The 23,637-nt window shown below is 59.1% G+C and overlaps 2 protein-coding genes across 2 annotated transcripts; both read left to right on the forward strand.

Annotated features, from left to right (window-relative positions):
• Positions 1 to 823: 823 nt before the first annotated feature.
• On the forward strand, positions 824 to 10,196 carry LOC142075834 (uncharacterized). Its single transcript, XM_075137816.1, has 9 exons — positions 824 to 935; positions 5,079 to 5,327; positions 7,225 to 7,515; positions 7,785 to 7,882; positions 8,143 to 8,335; positions 9,057 to 9,081; positions 9,457 to 9,503; positions 9,906 to 9,977; positions 10,114 to 10,196. Exons 1-9 carry the CDS (start codon positions 824 to 826, stop codon positions 10,194 to 10,196), a joined length of 1,170 nt encoding a protein of 389 aa, XP_074993917.1.
• Positions 10,197 to 14,940: 4,744 nt separating this feature from the next.
• LOC142075835 (uncharacterized) lies at positions 14,941 to 23,168 on the forward strand (the record flags this gene model as incomplete). The annotated part of the gene is made up of 6 exons (XM_075137818.1): positions 14,941 to 15,052; positions 18,709 to 18,951; positions 20,382 to 20,672; positions 21,018 to 21,115; positions 21,376 to 21,568; positions 22,945 to 23,168. Coding segments are annotated over exons 1-6 (1,161 nt in total), but the record flags the coding sequence as incomplete, so codon positions are not given.
• Between the last annotated feature and the right edge of the window lie 469 nt (positions 23,169 to 23,637).

Raw genomic sequence — 23,637 nt, forward strand, 5'->3', positions numbered from 1 at the left:
AGAGCTTGGTGGTGGCATCTTCAGGGACAGGAGACTGGGGGAGTGTGAGTGAGCCAACCTTGGAGTTATGGCCCAAAACGAGGAGCGCCCAGGGAATTCCCTCCCATACCCAAAGACCCTGCCTGACTTAGCCAGGGTCAGGAATAAGTCTTCATCCAGCTCCAGGAAGATCCTCTTACCCCCGGTACTGCGTGCACTGTTCATGCCGGGGCGCTTCACGCTCCAGAAGGCACTGAGAAAGTGGAGCTCAGAGCAGGGTAGCAGGAAAGGTTTGGAGGAGAAGGCAAAAACCCCACATCTGGCTTGTTCAGGAGCTTGTCAGCTCTGGAAGGTCTATCAGTGGGGTTCAAGAGCAAGACTGTTGCAGCTGGGTCAGTTCAAGGTAATAAGTAGAGATATTTCAAGCAAAAGTGATGCATGATGAGAGCACCCTGGGGTGGGCTTGGGCAGGTGAACCAGCGGTGTTTTCCTCAACATCCACCACTGGATCTGGAGGGAGAGAGGAGTGAGGCAAACTTGAGAAGGTTCAGGGCGGGGGTTGTGGGAGCAGGGCTACAGGGGCCTGAGGTAGCCAGCTAAAAGGCTGGACCGAGGCACCCAGGAGACCCCATTGAGCCTGACCCGCTGCCTGTGGGCAGATGGGCGAGGAGCAGCCCTGCGGCCGGTGGGACGCTGTCTTTCCGAAGAGGAAGCTTTTTGCACCACATGTGGTTTCCCTACGTGGCTGTTTCATTTCTGTGTCTGCACCTCTGCTGCGCTGGGTTACACAGATACCTCTGCTGCGCGGCTCAGACTGAGTCCTGCCTGGGGACTTGGTGCCAGCATGGCCCTGCGAGGGCTGGCTCTGTCCTTTTTCCTGGTGCTTGCCACTCTGCTGCTTGCACGGGGACAGAAGGACCCTGGCCCCAGGAACCAGAGGGGAGCCAAGGAAGCAGGTAAGAGTGGATTGCGCCTCTCTCTTACAGAAAAGGTTTTGGTGCTCCTCTATCTGCGTATTTGCTACGCGGCTTTATCCCCATCAGCCCACAGCGGCAGTGTTGGAGAGGACAGAAGCTGGTGTCTGCACCAGTCCTGAGACACTCGGGCATCCGTTGGTTTGTGGTGGGGCGAAGGTCTGTTTGGGGATGGGGGGCAGCAAACCTCGGTGTGCTGGGAAAGCCTCCCACGAGCGCGGGAGCTGCAGTGTCGCTCCGGGGAGTGGGTAGTGTCCCCGGGAGCAGGAGGTGGCCGGTTCTTTTTGCACGGGGGACAGAGGAAGTCGGGGCAATCAAAGCAGCGGTGGCCTTCCTGGGGCAATCCGGGCAGCATCCCTGTGGCAGGGGAAGGTGATGGTGGTGTTCAGCAAAGACTTGGGGAGCTGTGAGATGAATCCTTGTGTTTGCTGGGATGCCTGCTCTCCTGTAGTCCCCACGGTTGGGGGAGCGGTAGTTCGGTGGGATTGTTCTTTAACAGCGTTGTTCCATTCTTTCTCCATGCCAGGAGGGCTACGGGCACCTCCAGGGTCTCTGCTGGCCTCTTCCTAGCGAGACTGTGAACTTTCCTACAGAAACTGTGTGCTGTGCCCTGGGGTTGCCGGTACCTGTCGAGGTCCCCATGGGGCATAGCAGGAGCGTCTGTTCTCTGCACCAGGGAGTTGGGGGGCTGGTGTGAAGCGTGAGTCATTCTCTCTGCAGGGAAATGGGAGCAGAAGTGGCTTGCCAAGTCATTGGATGGGTCATGAGTCACGTTACCCATCACTGGTGGCTGGAGGGATGCTGTCCTTCCAGTGATGGGCAGCCGTCAGCTACCCAGGGCAGGATGGAGCCTGTTCCCCTCGACTCAGCAGCAGCTCCTGCCCCTTTCTGCTGTTCCCTGCAGCCCATCCCTGAGAAGCCTTGTTGATAGTCACATCTCTCCCCTCCTTGGCCTGAAGAGTCCCAGCTGGAGGAGGCTGTGATGGGCTCGGTAGAGGCATTGGTTCTGAGCGGAGCCAATGCTGGCTCTGGGGGAGATTTCTTGGATTGGTGTCTGTAGAAGAGGTGTGGGGCACCAAATTGAGGTTCTGGCCATTATCCTCTACCGTGCTGCTGGCATCTGCAGCACCGAAGGAGGCTGTTGGAGTCTGAATTATGGGTAGCCCAGCAGAGCTTTGGGGAGGGGCAGAGCTTGCCTCCACCTGCATCAGCTCTTCTTGTTGATTTCTACTCCCTTAGGAGCGTAACCTGCTCGTCGCTGTGTCCTCTTGCATCGCAGGTCATCGTCAGCCTCCTTACTGAGCCAGGCTGTGCTCTTACTGCATCCCCCGTCCTCCTCCAGTGCGAGGGTGTTTCTGCCTAGCCTTTCAGATTGTAGAGCATCTCGGGGACAACCAGTCTTCGGGTCCTGTTTCCTAACAAGCACCACTAGGGAAAAAATGTTCCTCCCCACAGGTGGAAATCTGCTGTTTGAAGCGGGGTTGATTTTCCCGCAGCAGAGGGATTTCGTCCCCGCTGGCTGCTGTCCCTGGTCAAATGCTTGGTGCTGGACGGGTAGCCCGGACTCTGCTGGGGTGGGAAGGATCCTGGATGTCACCCTGGGGCAGGACTGTGAGGGCGTGTGCGCTGCTTCAGGGGGGTTTAATGACGGGAGGGGGGAAGGTGCGTGCCAGGGATGCCTGCCTAGGCTCGGAGTGAGTCAAGGGTTTCAGGTCTGTCCAGGCTGTTGGCGGTTGCAGTGAAGAGTGTGATCTGAGGTGCTGGGAGGATCCAGCTGCGGGGTAGAAGTTTCCTATCTGGATAACACACGTGGTCTCAAAGGATGGGGGTGGTGGCCAGTGTCCTTTGCAGCGGAGAGCCAGGGTGCAGGGTTGAGATGTTGGCGTGAAAACCTGCTACCAGGTAAGGGAAGCGTGGCGATGCCCCTGTTGCACTGCAAGGGAGTGCAGCCCCATGAGCGCTGGCTGGCGGGAAGCGGGCAGTTGTAGAGATGCCTGTAGCTGAAGAGAGGTGTTTCGTCCTAACTTAGGGGAGGCCGCCTCCTACCCCGATGCCTCCTCACGGACTCGGTTTGCACTGGGTGAGCAAGTCTGGCTGATACATCTACCAGGGCAGGACAAAGCCGCCTCATTTTGGTGAAGTGCACAGAGAAGGCTGGGAGCACGGCGTGGGGTGTGAGCTTTGTGGCCAGTGCTGTGAACGTAGACGTGGAGATCTGAGGGCAGGCTGTTGGTGCTGGCAGCTGCCTCGTGGGGGCAAGTCAGGAGGGTGTGCAATGGCAGCGGAGACCCACGGGGGCTGGTGCACTCCCACAGGCCGTATCTGTGGGGGAGAGAGCGCAGGAGAGAGCAGCATCCACCCGGCTGCTGGATCCCTCTGTCTGGGATCCCTCGGCAGCACGTGGGTGGGCAGGAGGACCTGCGGGTAACCCTCCTGCATTGCACCTGGGTGTGCGAGGAGGGTTAATGCAGCTGGAGTCTGGGGCCTCATCCTGGAGGTGCTCATCTCTGCCACCCCTCTGAAGTGAGGGGGACCAGCACCCCTCTGGACAGGGCCTCCTCACCCCCGAGGACGCTGCCGGAGCTCAGTGATCCTCAGGGCTCTCCCTCATGCTCTTTGCACACAGGAAGGTGTGAAGCTCCCTCCAACTGGGACCCCAAGCTGCAGTTTACCCCGAACCAGAGCAGCTATGCCTTGAACGATTTGGTGCAGCTGAGCTGTGCTGGGGAGTATGTGCCATCGGTCCCCCAGATCAGATGCATTTCCAGCGGGACCCAGACCTTGTGGAACGGGACTGCCACCTGCAAGGGTAAGCGCAGCCCCGCATCTCCCTGACCCCGGGGGTCCTGAGCTGGCATCAGACCCTTCGTGACATGGTCATGCTTCAGCCCCAGCTGGGTGACAGGCCAGGAGGAGGGGACCTGGATGCCTTGGCTTTCCCCCCTGTCCTGGCAGTGCCGGGGGACAGACCTTTTGTCTCAGCACCTTGCCGCGGGCAGCTGCCGGGGGTCTGTGCTCCTGAGGAGGGCTTCAAAGGCAGGAACCCTTCCTGGCCAGTGCCTCCTGCCTCCACATGGAGAGCTGCAGCTGTGAAGCTGGTGGGGCTCAGCTTGAGGCTTTGGCACTTTGTGCTGCTTATATAAGCCTTATTCCCATGTTTCCCTGGGAAGCTTCTCTGGGATTTGGGTGAGCTCTGGTGGGGGAGGCTGTCACTGCTGCACTGCTCACCTGGACATGAGGGGGGGCCTAGAGAATGGTGGGTGGAACCCAGCAGAGGCTTGGGAGTCCTGGAGATAGGGGTGGTGATAAGTCCTGTGTCCCTGAACAGTGCCTGGGCACACGATGGGAGGGGACTCTTGTGTGTGTCAGGGTGAGTGGTCCGAGTCATGGGGAGGAGAGAGCTGTCCCAAGCCTCCTCTTGTTACCTCCCAAAAATATTCCTCACCCAATTTTTCCTCTCACAGAAATATGCCAAAGGCCTGTTTGGTGGGACCCAAGACTCCAGATGGCACCAGTCCGTGGGAATTACAAAAAGAATGAAGAAGTGACTCTGAGCTGCAGCAATGGTTTCCAGCCATCCTTCACCCACATCAAATGTGTAGGGGGAGCTCCGGCACTGAATTATTCTGGATCTCTAAACAGAGATGTGTGGCTGGGGAGGAAAAACAATGATGCCTGGATCCCCATTGAGGGGAACGTGGTGTGCATCGGTAAGCAGGGTGTCAGGGATGCCTCTTATGGAGCTCCATGGTCAAATCCTGTCCCATTCATCCATCTCTGAGCTTCCACCATCACCAGTGGCCAGGGATGCACTTCTGATGCCTGATCATGGCCACTCAGATCTCCCTTTTTCTGATATCTGAGACCATTCCCCCACTGAATTCTGGCACATCCTCGTCCATCACCTGCCTGGGCAGGCCCCAGCCCCGGCTGACACTCACCCACAGGGAAACCCCATCCCAACAAGCCTTGCTGAGGGGTCACATACTGGCAGATGGATGTGTCACCTTCCCTCTCCCTTCAGAGACTGGAGGAATTGCTGGGGGTTGCTGATACCCCACCACCTACCCCTGCCCCTCGTTGAAACCTCCCATCCCAACTAACACCCACTTTCACTTCTGTCAGAAACGTGCCAAAGGCCTCGCTGGGGCCGAGGGCTCCAGCTGGCACCAGACCAGGAGAACTACAAGAAGAATGAAGAAGTGCTGCTGAGGTGCCCCGAGGGTTTCCAGCCATCCTTCGCCCATGTCAAATGTTCAGGAAAAGTCCTGTCCATCAGCAATGGGAAACCTGTAAACGGAGAAGTCTGGAATGGAAGGGATAGCAGCGGCAGATGGATCAACATTCAGCCCACGTTCAGCGTGGAGTGCATGGGTAAGGGAGGCATCAGGAGCTCTCCTGGCTGCCCTGCTCTGCCCTTCCTGAGCAGGGGAGGGCAGGCTGTGCATGCACAGTGGGTTTCAGCTCTCTGCCTGCCTGGGGAAATGGTAGGTGCTGCTGAAGGCCGTGTTGAGGCAGCCCCTGAGCCTGCCCTGTGCTTGACCCGGGGCTCCAGGGGAGCCTCTGTGGGGAGGGGTCTGGTGGCAGCCTCAGTCCCTGAGGGTCCCGGCAGGAAGGGGCTGTGGGATGATGGCGGGGGGCAGTGGCCAGAGCTGCCCATGCCAGGCCAGGGCAGAGCGCTGGGTGTGCAGGGCTCCAGGCTGCGATTCACGGATGGGTGGGAGGTTCCTGGTGGAGATGTGTGGGTGAGCGAGGGTTTCTAGCAAAAGCATGTGCAGACAAGATGGGGGCTGCAGGGCTGGAGGTCTGACAGGCATTTGGGCACAGGTGGCCACAAGCATTGCGTCAGGATCTGGGGCGTCACAGGACTCTGCTCCTGTGTTGTCTCAGCCCATGCAGGCAGAGCAAAGGCCCGGTCTCCTCTTCATGTGCTGGTCTCCCCTCCCAGTCTCTGCTGCATGCCACCACTGCAGCAGCCAGCTTTTGGGCTCAGGCTTTATTGCCTTCTCAAGAGGACTCAGGGTGGTGGTGTCCTCCGTGAGGAATGAACAGGGCACCAGGGTCAAATGCTGATCCATCAACCTCTGTGCAGGCTTTGTGGATATATGAGCCCCTCACGGGTGCCCCCAGTTCCTGGATCTCCAGCTCCTGCTGGCCTTTCATGGAAGGCCTGGGGGAAGCAGCGCGGGGCCCTTCTTGCCCTCAGCCTTTTCTGAGGATGTGGTGTGGGAGGGCTGCTCTATATGGTGTCCTCGAGCTCCATCTCTCGCCCTGCTGTGCCAGGGAAAGGGATCTCCCTCTCCATCCCCTGGCATGCCCTGCGGGGCCACCCTCTGCCCTGCTAATGCCTTCCCATCTTGTTGGTGCAGAGAAATGCCAGAAGCCCCAGTGGGACCCCAGGTTTATCTTTGACCAAGAACGGGGGACCTTCAACCCAAATGAAGTAGTAAAGCTGAGATGCCCTGAGGGACACTGGCCTCCCCCCATGGAGATCAAATGTGTGAAGTTGAAGCCAAGGGAAGGCTCCACGGTTCCTCGCAGCAGCTGGATTGTGAGGAACGGCACAGGCCGCTGGCACCCTATGGAGGGGAACATGACTTGTGTGGGTGAGTGAGCGAACCAGCCACTCTCCCAGTGCTCTCAGTCTGTTCTCCCCAGCAGGGAGAGTGACGCTGCGTGTGTCCCACAGCGTTAGTGCCCTGTGCTCGGGGTGGTCAGGGCATGGCGTGGGCATTCACTCCAGAGGAAACTGCTGCTGACGCATCCCAGGTTTCTGCCCAGGCTGTTGGCAGCCGGGGCACCCTGCACAGCGCCGCGGGGGACACGTCCTCACCACTGTCCATGGGGCCCCGGGCAGCACGCCCAGGCCAGACTGATGGGTCTGCCTGGAGAAGAGCACGGTAGCCCAGGAGCAGGAGGGCAGAGCTCTGCTCTGGCTGCTGGGTTTGTTGCCTAAGTCATTGCTGGTGGATGAAAGGGACCAGTCACCAGAACAGTTGCTAGCCCCAGGGTTAGCAGCTGCAGAGAGGCCACAAGTGCTTGCTGTTACCCTCCCACAGTCACTGCAGCACCCAGAGCACCCCTGGGAACGGTCCAGGGCCAGAGGAAGGTGCAGGCGGTGCCTGAGTGTAGTCTGGGAGAAGGCGGGATGGCTTCATCAACACTGTGCTGGGGACAGGCTGGTGAGGGAATGGTGGGGATGGCGGAGGTTGGCTGCAAGGCTGGGAGGGGAAGGGAAGGAAGTGGCCCTCTTGCAATGTTTCCTTCACAGAGGTCCTCCAGGTTGTCCCCGGGACTTTGGAGATTTCCAGCACCAGCATCAAACTGAACTGGATCTGCAGGCTCCCTGACACATGCCAGCACATTTGGGCCAGGTGCCGGCTGGAAGAACATTCCTCCCCTCCCTGTGAGGCTGAAGAGGTGAAGGGAGAGGAGAGGCTACATGGCTGGAAGGGAACATTTGCCTGTCCCCCTCTGCAGCCCTTCACTGTCTACAGTGTCACCATCTCCCTGCCACCCAGCACAATCCTTTACACACGGCTCCTCAGGACAAAGGAAGCAGGTATGTTTACATGAAATGTAAAGGTGTCCTTTGCCTGGCAGCTCAGCTCGAGCATCCACTCCCTGCAGTGATGGTCCTGGGATCTGGACTGCTCAGAGCCTGTGGGGCTCTGGGGAAGGGGCTGTGCAGGGCCCTGGAGCACAGCACGTCCCCTCCTCACTCTCCCCTTCCTCACCACACCCTTGCTGCTGGTGCAGCACATGCAACCTCTGCGGGGAAAAATCCTTGCTGGCCTTATGCATGACCCTGTTGTTCTCGTGCGCTTCCAGTGCCGGACAAGCTGGAGAAGCTGTGGCTGGATCCCAGCACGGGCTCCCTCAGGTGGAAGGCGCTGCCCTCCTGCAAAGGGGAGATCATTGGATACCAGGTACCAGGGTACCACCGACTCCCTGTGGTCCCTCTCACCTTGCCAGGCACCTCCCAACCTGGAGCTGTGTGCAGGCAGCCTGGGCAGAGGTGTGAGCCCTCCTGGGCCAGGGCCCAGCAGCTCTGCATTGCTGGTGTTTCTGGTGGGGTCAGCTCCCCTCCTGTCCCCAGCCAGCAGCAGCAGCCCCTCTGTGCAGGGGTGCCCTGAGCAGGAGCGGGAGGTCGGTGCTGCTCCCCACCAGCTCCCTGTCCTTCCCCTAGCTGAACATCACGGCCAGGAGAGCGCACGATGGCAGCTTCCTTGAATTCAAGCAAGTGGTGGTGAACCAGTCTGTCACTCAGTACACGCCACCTCATCAGACACCTGGAAGCCAATACACGGTGACAGTGCAGGGTGTCACGGCGGCTGGTGCTGGGGCTGCGTCACTGCTGGAATTTCAAAGCTACGTCTCGGGTAATGGTTGTTGTGCCCTGGGTCTGGCTGAGGTGGCCTCCCTGGGAGCGAGCGCTGAGCCTGCAGCAGCTTCCAGAGCTGTGTGTGCACCCAGCCCTTCCCCACCAAGACAGAGGCAGGGAGGTGGGCACCCTGAGAGCCCAACTCAGCAGTGGGCCGTGGGGCTGGGTGGGTCCTGCTTCGAGGGGGTGCATGGCCTGGTCCCCAGAGCAGCTGCATCGCTTCAGCCCCTGTTTGCGCATGCGAGAGCAGAGCTGGCCCCTCTCCTCTTCCACTAAAGACGATGACACCCATCCTGCATTCGGGTGCACGGGGGCTCAAGGTCAGACATCGCGAGGGCTGCTGAGCCGGGATCTGTGTGTCCTCTTGCTGTGCACAGCCTGGTTGAGCGGGCTTCCCGACCCTCCGGTTGTGTACGGGAGACGGGACAAGTCCCTGTGCTCCAGAGCCTCCCTCCCTCTGCCCTGCCCAGCAGCCGTGAGGGCAAGGGAAGGCTGTGCCTCGCTGCCTGTCCCTGCAGCAGCCGGGGCAGCAGAGCCTGGACACACATGTCTACACATGTGCACACACGCAATGCCAGGGTCGGGGCCACCGCTGGCGCATGGTCCAGGCTGTGGCACCCACTCCTGGCTGTTAGTTGCAGGGCAGCCTCTGGGCCCGTGGCCTTGGTCGGCGGTCACGCTGGTGGTTGTGCTGTCACTGCTGGTCCCCCTGTCTGCAGGGATCCTGTGGTTTGTGCTGTCCAGGTGAGTAGGCAGGAGACTTGGAGTCGCTGCTCTGCCTCAGGCCATGCTGTGCTGTGGGGTGGCTGGAGATGGAGAGGTACGGAGGATGCAGCTGGCTATTCCCACCATAGCTGGGCGTGTAGGACTCCTGGCTGGGGCTCATAAGCATCTTCCTTTGGGCTGGGGCAGGCTTGTGTGTGCTAAAAGACCCCCTCCCTTGTTGCTGTTGCTGCGGCTGCTGCTGTCCCCTGGGGTGTTGATGGGCAATGCCTGCCAGCTCGTGAGAGGCCCAGAAGCCTGTGTGCAGAACTCTCCATGCCTCTGCCACTGGGTTCAGCAGGGCCCTTGGCCACATCAGCCTCTTCCCGGACTCAGAGCTGCCCTTTGCCTTCCCAGGAAAAGGAGGGCCTTGCCCAGCAAAGCCGAGGTTGACCATTACACAGGTAGGGTCCCTCTCATACAAACGGCTTTAGAGCTGCGGTGGGAGCTGGGAGGGGAGCAGGTCTATTGCAGGAGAGCCTCTTGCCATCCTGGGGTGGCAGCTGGCAGCCCATCTGGCTCTGGCTGACTTGCCAGAGCAGGGTGTCGACACCTGCTATCCCCTCCTCCGTCTGCCTCTTCCAGCAGCTCCTGGCTGGGGTCCTGCTGTGGTGCCAGTGAGGGTTGGGAGCTGCCCCTCGTGCTCGCCGTGCCCAGGGGAGGCAGCGTCTCTGCCCTGCCCTGCCGCCCTGCCCGGTGTGTGCCCAGGGTGCCCTGCAGCCCCCAGTGCTGCTGCCTCCTGGGTCTGCCCTGCTCCTTCTCCTGTGGCCCTTGGGTCCCTCAGGCTGTTTCTGTCATGCCCCCAGAGCTCCAGCCCTATGAGAACTTGGATGAGTACTGCGTGATCAAGAAGACTCTTCTGGCAGAAGCAGATGCAGGTAGGAGATGGATTGCCCTGCCTGCTCCCACACACGGCAGGGAGAGGATGGAGAGTGGCAGCTGTGGAGGCGTGAGCTCCGCTCGCTGCCAAGGGCACACAGCAGCCTCTGCCCTGGGGGTCCTTGATCTCCACAGGTAAAGGTGGCCAGGCTAGGGAGCCCTTGCCCCAGTCCCTGCCTGTCCCGGAGTCCTCAGGAGACAGTCACAGCAGTGAGTGAGAGGAGAAGATTGGGTGGACGTCCGAGGCTCAGTGCTGATGGCACTTCCCATAGCCCCTTCTCGAGGCTTGGTCCTCCACCCGTGCAAGCAGGACCTCATAGAGCTTGTGCTGGGTTATTGTTGCCCTCAAATTTCTCCCTCAGCAAGCTCCAGCATCCTCTGTCGCAGAGCAGGGGCAGCCCAAGGCCTGGGATGACCTTCTTGTGCCAGCAAGGACGTGTTCTGGTAGTCCTCCAGTGCTATGGCAAATCCGTCTCACCCGCATCCTGATGCCTGCAACTGTCCTCTGAGACCGAAGCAGCTCGCTGGTTCCCAACTCCTCGTTCCCTGCTCCGTATCCCCATATCCATCTAGATCCCGGCCTCTGCTTGAGTTTGGCCCAACCGCGCTGCCCTCGCAGCTGTGCTGCTCTTTCCAAACAACCAATAAATTGTTCTGGTTTGCAGGGGCTGCCTGCCCCGCGACAGCTCCCACCTTGTTGTGGTTCCTCCCTGTTTTGTGTGTGAAAGCCCTGTCCCTATGAATCTTCATGGAGGAGCTTGGACTAGGCTTCTCCAGCCCCCGGCAGCCCTGAGGAAGCACACCTGAGAAGCTGCATGCTCCCAGTGCAACGCTTCGGGTTCCTACTTTCCCTCCTTCCATCCTACACGTAGCACAGCCTCAACGAGGCCTGGCTTGACCTCTGTGTTGGTCTGTGACCCGCTCTGTGGGTGTTGGTGCTCGTCTCCCGCTTTGTGAGGTGCAGTTGGCCCTGGCCTTCCTGGGAAATCCCCATGCTGCAGCCTTTGGGATCTGCTCGATCTCGGCTGCTGCTGCTGCCCCGGTGCAGCCTCCAGAGCCCCCAGGTGCCTCTCGCGCGCCATGGGATGCCGGTGCCCGGTGCAGCCCAGAGGTTGCGGGGCAGCCCAAAGGCTCTCCTTGGCGAGGAGCCCACTGCTGGAAGATGGAGAAATGGACTGCCCTCTTCTCCAGCTCTGTGTGTCACCTGGGGTATTTCCATCTCCTTCTCCTGCCCTCGGGCACACGGGCTCTCCTGAGTTCCCTGGACTCGGGTATGACTAGCTCTTTTTGGATTGTGCTTTTTACAACCCCGAACACAGAGTTGTCGTGGTTTATTCTTCAGTGTCATCTCTCTCCCCTGCCAAACCTCTGTCTAATTGTGTGAGCTCCTCTGACACTTTGTATTCTTTGCCTGGGTGTTTTGTGATTCCAGTACTGTGCTTCACCTTCTGTCTATAGCTGCAATTTGTTCTTCATCTTCCTACTAGCCGGCCATTTGCCTGAAGCCGTTGAAGCAATGCTCTGTAGCAGTCACTGCGTGCCACCCCTTTCACCCTTGTTCTGGCTGCCTCCTCTCCTAGTTGATTCCTATGAATCTTAAGACTTGTGTTGTTCCCGAGTATCCTCCAGGACGTCAGTGCCCTTGTGCCCCCGTCCTGGACCAGGCATTGTGCGCAGCTGCTTCGGCGCTGCACCTTCGAGTCCATTTGGGAATCACAGGTTTTGGATTCTTAGGTGCAGCATCACTGCACACGTGCAGCTGTCCTGCCTGGAGAGCAGAGGACAGTCTGGCTGGAGTGCCTTTCAGTGGGGCAGGAGGACAAAGTTAGCAAACCTGGGAGCAGGCAGGTGTGGGAACAGCCTCCATGGGCAGGAGAATGTCCAGGGGAGGTTTGGGGAGGGTCTGGGGACGTATCTTTGCAGGATTCTATATGAAGGCAACCTTATCCAGCTGGGACCAGGCTGGGCTGGTCCACCCGGGGGATCCCAAGAAGCCTTGGACCTCGAAGACAACATCTCCATGCACTGAGAATAGAGAAGCAGCAGCTCTGACACTGATGGAGGTTCCCTCTCCAACGAGGAAACCTCTCGAGCCGGATGATGTGGCTGTTTGATTTCCACGCTTACACCTCCTGCAGACAGTTACACAGACGTGCGCTGAAAGGCAGTGTGCGGGCTGGGACCTCAGTCCTGCCCTGGCAATCAACGCAGCACAGCCCCGCGATGGCAGAGTCGAGGCATTGTCCTGGTCTTTGCATCTCTGCTGGTGCCCAGGGACGGAAAATGGCAGCTGGATAGGTATCAGCTGCCTTAGTAGCTGGGTTTGGGTTGTGATCTTTTCTCCTTGGGAATGCCACAAGCTTCCTGGGTTGATGAGAGACCTCCAAAGTCTGCAAGTTTTGTCTTTCTGCATTTGCCATCCCAGAAGTTAGGATGCAACTCCTGCACGTCTTCCAAGTCCTGGAGAGAACTCCCCTTCCTGACAGCCGAAACGGCCAGGGGAAGGCAGGCTGTGCATGCACAGTGGGTTTCAGCTCTCTGCCTGCCTGGGGAAATGGTAGGTGCTGCTGAAGGCCGTGTCGAGGCAGCCCCTGAGCCTGCCCTGTGCTCCCCCGGGGCTCCAGGGGAGGCTTGGTGGGGAGGGGTCTGGTGGCAGCCTCAGTCCCTGAGGGTCCCAGCAGGAAGGAACTTTGGGGCAGTGGCCAGAGCTGCCCATGCCAGGCCAGGGCAGAAGGCCTGGCATGCAGGGCTGCATCTTGCAGTTCACGGGTGGGTGGGAGGTTCCTGGTGGAGGTGTGCGGGTGACGTGGGTCTCCCTGAGGGCTTCTGGCAAAAGCATGTGCAGAGAGGAGCGGGACTGCAGTGCTGGAGGTCTGATAGGCAATGTGGGGAGTTTGCAGGAATCCCATGCCACAGCTGAAAGGCAGCAGGGCCAGTGAAGTATCCTGACTTATAAGCCATGAACTGCAGCCTCAGAGCCAGCAGGTCATGCAGGCAGGGCTTGGTTCTCAGTCTATGGTGTAGCTCCAGCAGGATCTTACCCTAGAGTCCCTGAATGAAATAATTGCAGAACAGATAATACGCACCCCCTTATGAGTGTATGGTGGCAGCTTGACGACAGACAGCGCTAATGCTGCTGAGCCTGTGTCTGTGTGTCCTCTTGCTGTGCACAAGGCTTCCAGACCCTCCAGTTGTGTATGGGAGACGGGACAAGCCCCTGTGCTCCAGAGGCTGCTTCCCTCTGCCCTGCCCAGCAGACGTGAAAGTAGGGAAAGCTGTGCCTCGCTGCCTGTCCCTGCAGCAGCCAGGGCAGAGCACACGTGTCTACAGACGTGCGGTCAGCACAGTGCTCAGGGAATGCAGGCAGGGAGAGAGAGCCTCCCTGCAAACTGCCTGCACCCGTGCTTTCTGTGCCAGGAAAGCTGGGAGCCAGCCCGCTGCCTGCGTCTCAGTGCAGGCAGGGTGAGGGAGGAGGGGGGACCACGGTGGGATAAGCTTGTACGCAAGAACTGTGAAAGAGTCCAGAGCGCTGCAGCATGAAGAAGCTAAAGAGAGGGACGCTGTATAAACCACAGAGTTGAAAGAGGAGCTGCCCAGGAGAATTGCAACAGCACAGGGAGACAGGATTCATGGAAGCTTGGGGCCGTGCAACAGTGTGTGAGCTGGAAAGGGGCTCAGAGAAGAGCTTGGTGGTGGCATCTTCAGGGACAGGAGACTGGGGGAGTGTGAGTGAGCCAACCTTGGAGTTATGGCCCAAAACGAGGAGCGCCCAGGGAATTCCGTCCCATACCCAAAGATCCTGCCTGACCTAGCCAGGGTGAGGAATAAATCTTCATCCAGCTCCAGGAAGATCCTCTTACCCCCGGTACTGCGTGCACTGTTCATGTCGTGGCACTTCACACCCTAGAAGGCACTGAGAAAATGGACCTCAGAGCAGGGTAGCAGGAAAGGTTTGGAGGAGAAGGCAAAAAGCCCACCTCTGGCTGGTTCCGGAGCTTGTCAGATCTGGAATTGGTGGGGTTCAACAGCAAGGTTGTTGCAGATGGGCCAGTTCAAGGTGGTAAGTAGAGAGATTTCAAGCAAAAGTGACAGAGTTTGAGACCAGCTGGCTTTGCTAGAAAAAAAAGAACTGGGCACATTCTCACCCTCAGTTTCTTGTTGATTGCTCTGACAAAAAGCAGTAAAGTCCTGGTTGAACACAGGTGCAGTGGGATGACCTGGGGCTGCAGCCAGACCCCCTGCCAGCCATTCTCTCACACACCTCCTCAGGGGGAGGAGGATGGGTGGAAAAGCTTGTGGGTCCAGATAAAAATGGGGAGATCACTGATCAGTCACTGTCCCGGGCAAACCACGCCAACGAGGGAGAGAGCAGGCGCAGGTTGGCATCAGTGGGACGCTGCGGTGGGGCCAGCGCAGCCGGGATGGCGGCTGTGGCCGGGGATGCCGGGACACGAGTGAGCGATGAGTTTTGAGCTTGGCCTTTGCTCCTGATGCTGAATGATGAGCAGCGATTTCTCGCCTCACCACCGCAAGGTCTGATGTGGTATCTGGGTGGCTCACTCGTGGCTGTGATGGGAGCACCCTGGGGTGGGCTTGGTGGATGTTTTCCTCAACATCCACCACTGGATCTGGAGGGAGAGAGGAGTGAGGCAAACTTGAGAAGGTTCAGGGCGGGGGTTGTGGGAGCAGGGCTACAGGGGCCTGAGGTAGCCAGCTAAAAGGCTGGACCGAGGCACCCAGGAGACCCCATTGAGCCTGACCCGCTGCCTGTGGGCAGATGGGCGAGGAGCAGCCCTGCGGCCGGTGGGACGCTGTCTTTCCGAAGAGGAAGCTTTTTGCACCACATGTGGTTTCCCTACGTGGCTGTTTCATTTCTGTGTCTGCACCTCTGCTGCGCTGGGTTACACAGATACCTCTGCTGCGCGGCTCAGACTGAGTCCTGCCTGGGGGCTTGGTGCCAGCATGGCCCTGCGAGGGCTGGCTCTGTCCTTTTTCCTGGTGCTTGCCACTCTGCTGCTTGCACGGGGACAGAAGGACCCTGGCCCCAGGAACCAGAGGGAAGCCAAGGAAGCAGGTAAGAGTGGATTGCGCCTCTCTCTTACAGAAAAGGTTTTGGTGCTCCTCTATCTGCGTATTTGCTACGCGGCTTTATCCCCATCAGCCCACAGCGGCAGTGTTGGAGAGGACAGAAGCTGGTGTCTGCACCAGTCCTGAGACACTCGGGCATCCGTTGGTTTGTGGTGGGGCGAAGGTCTGTTTGGGGATGGGGGGCAGCAAACCTCGGTGTGCTGGGAAAGCCTCCCACGAGCGCGGGAGCTGCAGTGTCGCTCCGGGGAGTGGGTAGTGTCCCCGGGAGCAGGAGGTGGCCGGTTCTTTTTGCACGGGGGACAGAGGAAGCCAGGGCAATAAGAGCAGCGGTGGCCTTCCTGGGGCAATCCGGGCAGCATCCCTGTGGCAGGGGAAGGTGATGGTGGTGTTCAGCAAAGACTTGGGGAGCTGTGAGATGAATCCTTGTGTTTGCTGGGATGCCTGCTCTCCTGTAGTCCCCACGGTTGGGGGAGCGGTAGTTCAGTGGGATTGTTCTTTAACAGCGTTGTTCCATTCTTTCTCCATGCCAGGAGGCTACGGGCACCTCCAGGGTCTCTGCTGGCCTCTTCCTACTGAGACCATGAACTTTCCTACAGAAACTGTGTGCTGTGCCCTGGGGTTGCTGGTACCTGTCGAGGTCCCCATGGGGCACAGCAGGAGCGTCTGTTCTCTGCACCAGGGAGTTGGGGGGCTGATGTGAAGCGTGAGTCATTCTCTCTGCAGGGAAATGGGAGCAGAAGTGGCTTGCCAAGTCATTGGATGGGTCATGAGTCATGTTACCCATCGCTGGTGGCTGGAGGGATGCTGTCCTTCCAGCGATGGGCAGCCGTCGGCAGGATGGAGCCTGTTCCCCTCGACTCAGCAGCAGCTCCTGCCCCTTTCTGCTGTTCCCTGCAGCCCATCCCTGAGAAGCCTTGTTGATAGTCACATCTCTCCCCTCCTTGGCCTGAAGAGTCCCAGCTGGAGGAGGCTGTGATGGGCTCGGTAGAGGCATTGGTTCTGAGCGGAGCCAATGCTGGCTCTGGGGGAGATTTCTTGGATTGGTGTCTGTAGAAGAGGTGTGGGGCACCAAATTGAGGTTCTGGCCATTATCCTCTACCGTGCTGCTGGTATCTGCAGCACCGAAGGAGGCTGTTGGAGTCTGAATTATGGGTAGCCCAGCAGAGCTTTGGGCAGAGGCAGAGCTTACCTCCACCTGCACCGAGAGGAAAGCACTGGTGCCAAGCCCCGCAAGGGCTTTTGCTGCAGTTGGTGCTCTTCGAGTGTCATCAAGGAGTCATGTCTGCCATAGATGTGTGCTTTTTTTACTTTCTCTTTGTGTCCTGTGTCCTTGCTGTTCAGGGATAACCATCAATGTCTGAATGACCCACATGCATTCTTTAGACCAGACCTAGACAACAAAGGCTCGCATTACTTGCTGACAGTGCCTAGGGCCCAGTTTTGCTGACCTTCCTCTCCCCTCTGAGGCCTGCACGAGACAGCGTCGTGCTCCCATTCCTCCCACTTGCTACGTCCCCTCTTGTGCCTTGGCCTTGCCAGCTGTTTCCTCACCGGCAATTCTTGTTGATTTCTACTCCCTTAGGAGCGTAACCTGCTCGTCGCTGTGTCCTCTTGCATCGCAGGTCATCGTCAGCCTCCTTACTGAGCCAGGCTGTGCTCTTACTGCATTCCCCGTCCTCCTCCAGTGCGAGGGTGTTTCTGCCTAGCCTTTCAGATTGTAGAGCATCTCGGGGACAACCAGTCTTCGGGTCCTGTTTCCTAACAAGCACCACTAGGGAAAAAATGTTCCTCCCCACAGGTGGAAATCTGCTGTTTGAAGCGGGGTTGATTTTCCCACAGCAGAGGGATTTCGTCCCCGCTGGCTGCTGTCCCTGGTCAAATGCTTGGTGCTGGACGGGTAGCCCGGACTCTGCTGGGGTGGGAAGGATCCTGGATGTCACCCTGGGGCAGGACTGTGAGGGCGTGTGCGCTGCTTCAGGGGGGTTTAATGACGGGAGGGGGGAAGGTGCGTGCCAGGGATGCCTGCCTAGGCTCGGAGTGAGTCAAGGGTTTCAGGTCTGTCCAGGCTGTTGGCGGTTGCAGTGAAGAGTGTGATCTGAGGTGCTGGGAGGATCCAGCTGCGGGGGAAGAAGTTTCCTATCTGGACAACACACGTGGTCTCAAAGGATGAGGGTGGTGGCCAGTGTCCCTTGTGGCGGAGAGCCAGGGTGCAGGGTTGAGATGATGGCGTGAAAACCTGCTACCAGGTAAGGGAAGTGTGGCGATGCCCCTGTTGCACTGCAAGGGAGTGCAGCCCCATGAGCGCTGGCTGGCGGGGAGCGGGCAGTTGTAGAGATGCCTGTAGCTGAAGAGAGGTGTTTCGTCCTAACTTAGGGGAGGCCGCCTCCTACCCCGATGCCTCCTCACGGACTCGGTTTGCACTGGGTGAGCAAGTCTGGCTGATACATCTACCAGGGCAGGACAAAGCAGCCTCATTTTGGGTGAAGTGCACAGAGAAGGCTGGGAGCACGGCGTGGGGTGTGAGCTTTGTGGCCGGTGCTGTGAACGTAGACGTGGAGATCTGAGGGCAGGCTGTTGGTGCTGGCAGCTGCCTCGTGGGGGCAAGTCAGGAGGGTGTGCAATGGCAGCAGAGACCCACGGGGGCTGGTGCACTCCCACAGGCCGTATCTGTGGGGGAGAGAGCGCAGGAGAGAGCAGCATCCACCCGGCTGCTGGATCCCTCTGTCTGGGATCCCTCGGCAGCACGTGGGTGGGCAGGAGGACCTGAGGGTGCGAGGAGGGTTAATGCACCTGGGCATGACATGTTCGTGCGTGACAGGCCAGGAACAGGGGACCTGGATGCCTTGGTTTTCCCCCCTGTCCTGGCAGTGCCGGGGGACAGAACTTTTGTCTCAGCATCTTGCCGCGGGCAGCTGCCAGGGGTCTGTGCTCCTGTGGAGGGCTTCAAAGGCAGGAACCCTTCCTGGCCAGTGCCTCCTGCCTCCACGTGGAGAGCTGCAGCTGTGAAGCTGGTGGGGCTCAGCTTGAGGCTTTGGCACTTTGTGCTGCTTATATAAGCCTTATTCCCTCAGCCTCTCCCTGTATCCTTACCCTGTTAGGATAGAAAACCTCATCTTTTCAGCAGTTACCCTGGCAAAGACTGGGATGGGGAAGAGCTCCCCTTCCAAGAGCCATCAGTGCTGCCTGGTAACTGCAGGGTTCCCTGATATCCCTTATAAGGGTCAGCTTTAGCTGAGCTTGGGCTCTCCTAGCACCACCTCTGCATGCACAGGCAATGCTTCTCTTACTTCTTTGCAGCCTCTCCTTCCACCTCCTATAGACTGCCTCTTGTGCTGCGGCTCAGTTCCCTGTTTAGCCAAGCTGGCCCCTGAGTAGTTTAAAAAAGACTTTGTCCATTTTCTCACCTGGGGAGGTGAGCACGCTTGCACCATCGTGTCACCCTTACTTGGTCTCTCTCCTGGTCCTGACTCAGAGGCTCCAAACAGGCCCTCGCCTGTTGCCTGTTCCACAGAAAAGCTCTAAACAAACAAGCCAGCTCCAACCACCAGCATGCCACTGCCCTACTGGGGTCATTTGTTGGAGCTGCACACCCACAGCTTGTCACTTCTCATCCCAACTAACACCCCCTTTCAACTCTGCCAGAAACGTGCCAAAGACCCCCGTGGGATCCAAAACTCCAGCTGACACCAGACCAGGAGAACTACAAGAAGAACGACGAAGTGATGCTGAGCTGCCCTGAGGGTTTCCAGCCATCCTTCACCAAAATCAGATGTTCGAGCGAAGTCCAGTCCATCAGCAATGGCAAAACTGTATACAGAGTAGTTTGGCATGGAAGGGACAGCAGAGGTGGCTGGATCCAGATTCAGTCCAATGTGGAGTGCATCGGTAAGGAAGGCATCCGGAGTTCTCCTGGCTGCCCCGCTCTACCACAAACTGAATGATTGCTGATATCCCACCACCCATCCCTGACCCAGCTTGTCACCTCCCACCCCAACTAACACCCCCTTCCAACTCCACCAGAAACATGCCAAAGACCCCAGTGGGACGCAAGACTCCGGCTGGCACCAGACCAGGAGAACTACAAGAAGAACGACGAAGTGTTGCTGAGCTGCCCTGAGGGTTTCCAGCCATCCTTCACCGAAATCAAATGTTTGGGTAAAGTCCAGCCCGCCAGCAACAGGAAACCTGCATACACAGACCTGTGGTTGGGAAGGGACAACAGAGGTGACTGGATCCGCATTCGGTCCGACGTGGAGTGCATCGGTAAGGGAGGCATCAGGAGCTCTCCCCCGTGAGCAGGGGAGGGCAGGCTGTGTGTGCACAGTGGGTTTCAGCTCTCTGCCTGCCCGGGGAAATGGTAGGTGCTGCTGAAGGCCGTGTTGAGGCAGCCCCTGAGCCTGCCCTGTGCTTGCCCCGGGGCTCCAGGGGAGCCTCTGCGGGGAGGGGTCTGGTGGCAGCCTCAGTCCCTGAGGGTCCCAGCAAGAAGGGGCTGTGGGATGATGGCGGGGGGCAGTGGCCAGAGCTGCCCATGCCAGGCCAGGGCAGAGCGCTGGGTGTGCAGGGCTCCAGCCTGCGATTCACGGGTGGGTGGGCTGTTCCCGGTGGAGGTGTGTGGGTGCCATGGATCTCCCTGAAGGCTTCTGGCAACAGCATGTGCCAAGGGGAAGGGGGCTGCAGTGCTGGAGGTCAGGCAGGCCTGCGTGGTAAAGGTGGCCACAAGCATTGCGTCAGGGTCTGGGGGATCACAGGTCTCTGCTCCCTGGGTACTCTCAGCCCATGTGGGCAGGGCAAAGGCCTGACCTCCTCCCCATGTGCCCGTCTCCCCTCCCATTCCCTGCTGCATGCTGCCACGGGAGGAGTTGGCTTTTGGGGTCAGGCTTTATTGTCTTCTCAGGAGGTCCTCTGTGAGGGAGGCCAGGGCCAGCTAGTGTTGGTGTGGGAAGCCCAGCACAACATGCTGAAGGTCAGGAATGAGCTGTCCTCTGGTGCTGCCCGACACACCGCGTGCCCTGTGACCCCTCAGGCTGGGCCACAGCGAGAGGGCTCGGGGCTGGTTCCCTGCGGGCAGCTGTGAGCAATGGGAGGGTGGGGATGTGGGTGGGTGGTGCTGCGTGTGTCCCACAGCGTTAGCACCCTGATCTCAGGGTGGTCAGGGCATTGTCTGGGCATTCACTCCAGAGAAAACTGCTGCTGATGCATCCCAGGTATATGTCTGGGGACAGGCTAGCGAGGGAATGGTGGGGATGATGGAGAGCGGATGCAAGGCTGGGAGGGGAAGGGAAGGAAGTGGCCGTCTTGCAATGTTTCCTTCACAGAGGTCCTCCAGGTTGTCCCTGGGACTTTGGAGATTTCCAGCACCAGCATCAAACTGAACTGGACCTGCAGGCTCCCTGACGCCTGCCAGCACATTTGGGCCAGGTGCCGGCTGGCAGTGGCTTCCTCCCCACCCTGTGAGGCTGAAGAGGTGAACGAAGAGGAGATGCTACATGGCTGGAAGGGAACATTTACCTGTCCCCCTCTGCAGCCCTTCACTCTCTACAGTGTCACCATCTCTCTGCCTCCCAGCACGATCCTGTACACACGGTTCCTCAGGACAAAAGAAACGGGTACGTGTCCTCCTACATGAAATGTAAAGTTACCCTGCACCTGGCAGCTCAGCCTGATCATCTGCTCTCTGCAGTGATGGTCCTGGGATCGGGCTGCTCAGATCCTGTGGGGCTCTGGGGAAGGGGCTGTGCAGGGCTCTGGAGCACAGCACATCTCCTCCACACTCTCCCCTTCCTCACCACACCATTGCTGCTGGTGTAGCACATGCAGCCTTTGTGGAGGACAAAGCCTGCTTGGGGGGTCCCTTTGCAGCCTGTCCCCTGGGCCAGAGCTGCCTGCACCCTGCTCTGGGAACACCCCTCCTCACCGGCCCCATGCATGACCCTGTCCTCCCGCATTTCCAGTGCCAGACAAACTGGAGAAGCTGTGGCTGGATCCCAGCACGGGCTCCCTCAGGTGGAAGGCGCTGCCCTCCTGCAAAGGGGAGATCATCGGATACCAGGTACCAGGGGACCACCGACTCCCTGTGGTCCCTCTCACCTTGCCAGGCACCTCCCAGCCTGGAGCTGTGTGCAGGCAGCCTGGGCAGAGGTGTGAGCCCTCCTGGGCCAGGGCCCAGCAGCTCTGCATTGCTGGTGTTTCTGGTGGGGTCAGCTCCCCTCCTGTCCCCAGCCAGCAGCAGCAGCCCCTCTGTGCAGGGGTGCCCTGAGCAGGAGCGGGAGGTCGGTGCTGCTCCCCACCAGCTCCCTGTCCTTCCCCTAGCTGAACATCACGGCCAGGAGAGCGCACGATGGCAGCTTCCTTGAATTCAAGCAAGTGGTGGTGAACCAGTCTGTCACTCAGTACACGCCACCTCATCAGACACCTGGAAGCCAATACACGGTGACAGTGCAGGGTGTCACGGCGGCTGGTGCTGGGGCTGCGTCACTGCTGGAATTTCAAAGCTACGTCTCGGGTAATGGTTGTTGTGCCCTGGGTCTGGCTGAGGTGGCCTCCCTGGGAGCGAGCGCTGAGCCTGCAGCAGCTTCCAGAGCTGTGTGTGCACCCAGCCCTTCCCCACCAAGACAGAGGCAGGGAGGTGGGCACCCTGAGAGCCCAACTCAGCAGTGGGCCGTGGGGCTGGGTGGGTCCTGCTTCGAGGGGGTGCATGGCCTGGTCCCCAGAGCAGCTGCATCGCTTCAGCCCCTGTTTGCGCATGCGAGAGCAGAGCTGGCCCCTCTCCTCTTCCACTAAAGACGATGACACCCATCCTGCATTCGGGTGCACGGGGGCTCAAGGTCAGACATCGCGAGGGCTGCTGAGCCGGGATCTGTGTGTCCTCTTGCTGTGCACAGCCTGGTTGAGCGGGCTTCCCGACCCTCCGGTTGTGTACGGGAGACGGGACAAGCCCCTGTGCTCCAGAGCCTCCCTCCCTCTGCCCTGCCCAGCAGCCGTGAGGGCAAGGGAAGGCTGTCCCTGCAGACATATGGGCAGTCCAGTGCGCAGGGGAGGTGGGCAGGGAGAGAGAGCTTTCCTGCACACTGCCTGAGCCCTCACTGTCTGTGCCTGGAGAAATGCGTGCTGGCCTGCTGCCTGCATCTCAACTCAGGCAAGGCAGCTGAGGAGGATGTGCCGTGGTGAGATAAACCTCTGTGCAAGAAATGAGAAGGTTGCCAGAGTTCTTCAGCATGGATAAGGTTGTGGAGGGAATGTCCTAGAGCCTGGAGAGGTCTAGGTTTCAGGGCCTTTTGCAACACGAGACACTTACCTGTGGTAGGGAAGTTGGCAGGTCCCAGGGAGGGAAAGGAGGTGTCTCCTCATGCAGGATAGGATTGGCCTGCATAGGTATCCAGACAAGGAGAAGCAGTGCAGGTGCCTGGAACTGCATTGAGGGGACCGTAGAGTAGAGTGTATGAGTACCTGGGGCAGCATGAAGTGCCTCCTCTGGAGCCCTGTGGCTCAAGAGCTCTTCTGGTTCCACAGCCCAGCAAGGTGAAGGGCCACCTGAGTCAGGGAGGGTGGCAGGTCTTAATGAGTGGCTGGAGGGGGTCTCCTGGTGCAGAGGCGATTGTCCTGGGAAACTCCCTGCTTCGGGCTGTGGTGGATGGCTAAGGATGTCCCTGGACACAAGGGTGGATGGGGAGGTTCATGGACGAGTGATCATTTTTGCTTAGGGTGCACAAGGAGAGTCCCCTCCCAACAAGCCTTGTTGAGGTGTCATGTCCTGGCAGATGCATGTGTCACCTTCCCTCTCCCTTCAGTGGCTGGAGGGATTGCTGATACCCCACCGCATACCCCTGCCCAACCTCATCACCTCCCACCCCAACTAACACCCACTTTCAACTCTGCCAGAAACGTGCCAAAGGCCCCAGTGGGACACAAGACTCCGGCTGGCACCAGACCAGGAGAACTACAAGAAGAACGATGAAGTGTTGCTGAGCTGCCCTGAGAGTTTCCAGCCATCCTTCACCCATGTCAAATGTTTGGGAGAAGACCAACCCATCAGTAACTGGAATCGTCTATACACAGACCCATGGTTGGGAAGGGACAGCAGAGGTGACTGGATCCACATTCAGTCTGACGTGGAGTGCATGGGTAAGGGAGGCATCAGGAGCTCTCCTGGCTGCCCTGCTCTGCCCTTCCTGAGCAGGGGAGGGCAGGCTTTGCGTGCAGAGGAGGTTTCAGTGCACAGGAGATTTTGGGCTCTCTGCCTGCCTGGGGAAATGGTAGGTGCTGCTGAAGGCCGTGTTGAGGCAGCCCCTGAGCCTGCCCTGTGCTTGGCCTGGGGCTCCAGGGGAGCCTCTGCGGGGAGGGGTCTGGTGGCAGCCTCAGTCCCTGAGGGTCCCAGCAGGAAGGGGCTGTGGGATGATGGCGGGGGGCAGTGGCCAGAGCTGCCCATGCCAGGCCAGGGCAGAGCGCTGGGTGTGCAGGGCTCCAGCCTGCGATTCACGGGTGGGTGGGAGGTTCCTGGTGGAGGTGTGTGAGTGCCATGGATCTCCCTGAGGGCTTCTGACAACATGTGCACGAGGGAGAGAAGCTCAAGCG

This window comes from Calonectris borealis, chromosome Z, assembly GCF_964195595.1.
Source record: "Calonectris borealis chromosome Z, bCalBor7.hap1.2, whole genome shotgun sequence".
Lineage (NCBI taxonomy): Eukaryota > Metazoa > Chordata > Aves > Procellariiformes > Procellariidae > Calonectris > Calonectris borealis.